Source organism: Oncorhynchus nerka, linkage group LG22 (assembly GCF_034236695.1).
Source record: "Oncorhynchus nerka isolate Pitt River linkage group LG22, Oner_Uvic_2.0, whole genome shotgun sequence".
NCBI classification, from domain to species: Eukaryota; Metazoa; Chordata; class Actinopteri; order Salmoniformes; family Salmonidae; genus Oncorhynchus; species Oncorhynchus nerka.
Window position 1 is genome coordinate 91,773,636 of NC_088417.1, and position 5,589 is coordinate 91,779,224.

A 5,589-nucleotide genomic window follows, 5' to 3' on the forward strand; every position below is an offset into this window, starting at 1 on the left:
TCCCTCTCCTCTCCCCCTATCTCTCTCTTTCGTCTCCCCTCTGTCTCCCTCTTTCTTCCGTCTTCCCCCTCTGTCTCTCTCTTTCTTTCCTCTCCCCTTCTCTCTCTCTCTCTTCTTTCTTTCCTCTTCCCCCTCTGTCTCTCTCTCTCTTCCTCTCTCTCCTCCATCTCCCCCTCTCTTTCCTCCCCCTCTCTCTCTCTCTCTCTCTCCCTCTCCCCCTCTCTCTCTCTTTATTTCCTCTCTCTCTCTCTCTCCATCTTCTCCTTCCCCCTCTTTATTTCATTCTCTCTTGTCTGTAGGCTGTTGATGGAGAGGATTTCGAATGACAGCCGGGACAGTGGTCATCACAGGCGGTATTTTAGCTACAGTTATCTTACTGTGCATCATCGCAGTACTGTGTTACTGTAGACTGCAGGTAAGACCTTCTCATGCCCTCGCTCTGTATAGATGTATTGTAAATCTGACTGAGAGCAGACTGGCTTCTTTAATAAGCTGTTGCTTGTGTCTTGAAAATCATTAGTAAAACTGAAATTCCACAACAATAAGTCAATGCACTAAATGAAAAAGCCTTTAATTTGTTGTCTTACCTATGGCCTTTCTCAGGCCCCTCTCAAGCCCCTCTCATGCCCCTCTCAAGCCCCTTCCAGGCCCCTCTCAAGCCCCTCTCAGGCCCCTCTCAAGCCCCCCCAGGCCCCTCTCAAGCCCCTCTCAGGCCCCTCTCAAATCAAATCAAATCAAATGTATTTATATAGCCCTTCGTACATCAGCTGATATCTCAAAGTGCTGTACAGAAACCCAGCCTAAAACCCCAAACAGCAAGCAATGCAGGTGTAGAAGCACGGTGGCTAGGAAAAACTCCCTAGAAAGGCCAACACCTAGGAAGAAACCTAGAGAGGAACCAGGCTATGATGGGTGGCCAGTCCTCTTCTGGCTGTGCCGGGTGGAGATTATAACAGAACATGGCCAAGATGTTCAAATGTTCATAAATGACCAGCATGGTTCAATAATAATAAGGCAGAACAGTTGAAACTGGAGCAGCAGCACGGCCAGGTGGACTGGGGACAGCAAGGAGTCATCATGTCAGGTAGTCCTGAGGCATGGTCCTAGGGCTCAGGTCCTCCGAGAGAGAGAAAGAAAGAAAGAGAGAATTAGAGAGAGCACACTTAAATTCACACAGGACACCGAATAGGACAGGAGAAGTACTCCAGATATAACAAACTGACCCTAGCCCCCCGACACATAAACTACTGCAGCATAAATACTGGAGGCTGAGACAGGAGGGGTCAGGAGACACTGTGGCCCCATCCGAGGACACCCCCGGACAGGGCCAAACAAGAAGGATATAACCCCACCCACTTTGCCAAAGCACAGCCCCCACACCACTAGAGGGATATATTCAACCACCAACTTACCATCCTGAGACAAGGCTGAGTATAGCCCACAAAGATCTCTGCCACGGCACAACCCAAGGGGGGGGGGTTAACCCAACCCCTCTCAAACCCTTCCCAGGCCCCTCTCAAGCCCCTCTCAGGCCCCTCTCTTCATTGTGGTCAGATCATGTACTGTCACTGAATTGTCAGTGTCACAATAAGCACTGAGCCCCCTCTATTCCTCTGTCTAAGACCTCTGACTGAGAGCTTTAGTAAGATGTGGCATGTATCTTGATCATCAGTAAAACTGAAAGCTTCATCGAGGTCAGGCTATGTGGTATCAGGATGATCCAATGTCACGATAATCACACACTTCTTAAACAGTTAGTCATCACAACATTACACAACCAGTGTGTGTTCAAGCCACACTATCACGTTTCAGGGTTGACCCAAATGCAGACAGTGTCGAAGTAACAAAAGTGTATTACAAGAACAGGGGGCAGGCAGAATGACAGGTCAAGTAACAAAGTGTATTACTAGAACAGGGGGCAGGCAGAATGACAGGTCAAGTAACAAAGTGTATTACTAGAACAGGGGGCAGGCAGAATGACAGGTCAGGGCAGGCAGAGGTCTGTAATCCAGATCAGAGTCCATAAGGTACAGAACGACAGGCTCAGGGTCAGGGCAGACAGAGGTCTGTAATCCAGATCAGAGTCCATAAGGTACAGAACGACAGGCTCAGGGTCAGGGCAGACAGAGGTCTGTAATCCAGATCAGAGTCCATAAGGTACAGAACGACAGGCTCAGGGTCAGGGCAGGCAGAGGTCAATAATCCAGGGTGGTGTGACAAGGTACAGAACGGCAGGCTCAGGGCAGGCAGAATGGTCAAAACCAGGAAAACCAGAAAACAGGAACTAGAAAAAGACAGGAGCAAGGGGAAACGCTGGTAGGCTGAACGAACAAAACGAACTGGCAAAGGACAAACAGAGAACACAGGTATAAATACACAGGGGATAATGAGGGGAGATGGGCGACACCTTGAGGGGGGTGGAGACAATCACAAAGAGGTGAAACAGATCAGGGTGTGACATACACGCTTCATTATTTTAGGCATTTTATATGGCTAATGTTTGTTTGTTTGTGTATCTGGATCCCCACTAGCTTTTGCAGAAGCTGCAGCTACTCTTCCTGGGGTCCGCAAAAAACACTAAACATAACAAGTAACAAAACACTGATACACTGATCAAATCAAATCAATCTATTCAAATGTTATTTGTCACATGGCCGAATACAGTAGGTGTAGACCTTACAGTGAAATGCTTACTTACAAGCCCTTAACCAACAATGTTTTAAGAAGTTTAAATTTTAAAAAGTGTTAAGTACAAAATAGAAAAGAACAGTCACACAAATGTAAAATACAACGATATACAAACAATAGAACAACAACTAAATAATTTAGACTGCGTTTAGACTGGTTTAGACTGCGTCTGTGTGTGTTTGTGTCCCATCACAGTACCCGCCATTCCATGAGTTGTTGTCGGTTTTTTAAAGGTCATTTTCCCCTTTTCTTGAGGAGTTGGAGATCCCTGACCACAGTCTGAACAACAACTATGTCTCTATTAGGTGTTGCTGTAAGCGTTTCTCAGATCAGAACTCTCTCACTAGACACGATGTTGTGTTGGTCCAGCAGGGTTCTCTGGTTCTGGGATATCTGATGATTTGTGCTCATCAAACCGTCAGTGTGTAGATAGAAGTGGGTAGGATGGATCGGGGTGAGTTGAGATACGTTCCATTACACTGTATTACCATAAAACTGTAAGTGGGTCAAAAAGAGATGACATTTAATTAACTAACCATCCATTCCTATTCCATTCAGCTAAACGACAGACAGCACAGCTCCTTTTCTCAGAGTCATGTCTGAGTAATTATACAAATACTCGGTTCCTCTCTCATCTTTTTCTCTCAGGCACGATCTCTTTGCCAACCTCAGATGTATCTCAGTGTAATATTTTGTAACAGCTCAATGTAATGTTTGATAATAGCTGACCAAATTTCAATGTGTGCCACACTAGACAGTTTTCAACACAGTGTAGATTTAGAGCAGGCCTGCCATGTCAGTCAAGTAACGGCGCTCTGTATTTTAAGTGATAATTGCTGTTTGCAGCATCTTCATCGTAATGTTTCGTTGTCAGCGTTACATTGAATATCATGTAGGAAATGGACATTCCAAAAGAGCCTTTCAAGTCTTTGGATAATTTGACAGTTGTGTTTGAAACAGGTCTGTCACAGATAAACCTACTGTAAAACATGTCTTATTGTCAAGGAGATGCTGTGATTATTTTAGCTATCTCTCCTTGTGTCTTTTCTCCCTGACAGTATTATTGCTGTAAGAAGGAGGAGTTGGAGTCGGAGGAGGAGGAGCCCGACTTTGCAGTGACGTCCCGCCTCCCGCCAGTCCACTCCAACCATAACATCGTGGCGGCGTCGGTCGCCGCCTCTACCCCTAACGGCCCCGCCCTCTTCACACCGCCTTTAGCGCGGAAACTAACGCGCTCGCAGACATTTTGCCCTTCGTGCACACACCATGATGTGCCCTTCTACCTGCAGCATCCGGACGGCCTGCGGAACGGCGGCGACCGCATCAGCTACCGTAGCATCCAACAGCATGACCTGGAACTGCCCTTAGAAATGCCCAGCTACCACAAACTGAACCTGACCCGGTCAGTCACCATGAGGGACATGTTCAACCGCAGCTGCAGCATCAGCACTGACGTCTAGTGGTATCGGCGACACCCCGTGGCATGAAGGGCTCATGGAAACAGATAGATAAATACAATGGGGACAGATAGTGGGACTGCAGCTCGACAACCACAGCTCCATGTCCCTCGGTCTTATGCTGAGATATAACCGCACATTAACTGGTGAAAATATAAGCATAAAAAAAATCCATCCTCTCCTCATCCGCTTGGTCTGTGGTGAGTAGGATGTTGACCCTCAAATAAAACAGTTTCTATTCTGTCTGGACTCGTATTGGATTACCCTAAACCTAAACGGTCTAACTAAACCACCCTCCGGTCTAACTAAACCACCCTCCGGTCTAACTAAACCACCCTCCGGTCTAACTAAATCACCTTCCGGTCTAACGAAACCACCCTCCGGTCTAACTAAATGACCCTCCGGTCTAACTAAACCACCCTCTGGTCTAACGAAACCACCCTCCGGTCTAACTAAATGACCCTCCGGTCTAACTAAATTACCCTCCCGTCTAACTAAATGACCCTCCCGTCTAACTAAATGACCCTCCAGTCTAACTAAACCACCCTCTGGTCTAACGAAACCACTCTCCGGTCAAACTAAATGACCCTCCGGTCTAACTAAATCACCTTCCGGTCTAACTAAACCACCCTCCGATCTAACTAAATGACCCTCCAGTCTAACTAAACCACCCTCCAGTCTAACTAAACCACCCTCTGGTCTAACGAAACCACTCTCCGGTCTAACTAAATGACCCTCCAGTCTAACTAAACCACCCTCCAGTCTAACTAAACCACCCTCTGGTCTAACTAAATGACCCTCCGGTCTAACTAAACCACCCTCCAGTCAAACTAAACCACCCTCCGGTCTAACTAAACCACCCTCCGGTCTAACTAAACCACCCTCCGGTCTAACTAAACCACCCTCCGGTCTAACTAAACCACCCTCCAGTCAACTAAACCACCCTCTGGTCTAACGAAACCACCCTCCAGTCAAACTAAATTACCCTCCGGTCTAACTAAACCACCCTCTGGTCTAACGAAACCACCCTCCAGTCAAACTAAATTACCCTCCGGTCTAACTAAACCACCCTCCGGTCTAACTAAATGACCCTCCAGTCTAACTAAATCCCCTCCGGTCTAACTAAACCACCCTCTGGTCTAACTAAACCACCCTCCGGTCTAACTAAACCACCCTCCGGTCTAACTAAACCACCCTCCAGTCTAACTAAACCACCCTCCAGTCTAACTAAACCACCCTCCGGTCTAACTAAACCACCCTCCAGTCTAACTAAACCACCCTCCAGTCTAACTAAACCACCCTCCGGTCTAACTAAACCACCCTCCAGTCTAACTAAACCACCCTCCAGTCTAACTAAACCACCCTCTGGTCTAACTAAATGACCCTCCAGTCTAACTAAATCCCCTCCGGTCTAATTCCACCACATCAACTGTACCTTTGAATA

General features: G+C 47.1%; 1 protein-coding gene across 1 annotated transcript; it reads left to right on the plus strand.

Moving 5' to 3' along the window:
* The first annotated feature begins 304 nt into the window (after positions 1-304).
* Positions 305-4,996, plus strand: LOC115105986 (protein FAM163B-like). Its single transcript, XM_029628547.2, has 2 exons — positions 305-415; positions 3,747-4,996. The coding sequence occupies exons 1-2, from the start codon at positions 323-325 to the stop codon at positions 4,146-4,148; spliced, it is 495 nt and encodes a 164-aa protein (XP_029484407.1). The 5' UTR covers positions 305-322; the 3' UTR covers positions 4,149-4,996.
* Positions 4,997-5,589: the final 593 nt, after the last annotated feature.

What these genes read in the sequence shown, in the direction of transcription:
- LOC115105986 (XM_029628547.2), top strand. Translation starts at nt 323, where the DNA reads ATGACAGCCGGGACAGTGGTCATCACAGGCGGTATTTTAGCTACAGTT. An exon ending in TGTGTTACTGTAGACTGCAG is followed by an intron (nt 416 to 3,746) that starts GTAAGACCTTCT and finishes TCTCCCTGACAG; the next exon opens with TATTATTGCTGTAAGAAGGA.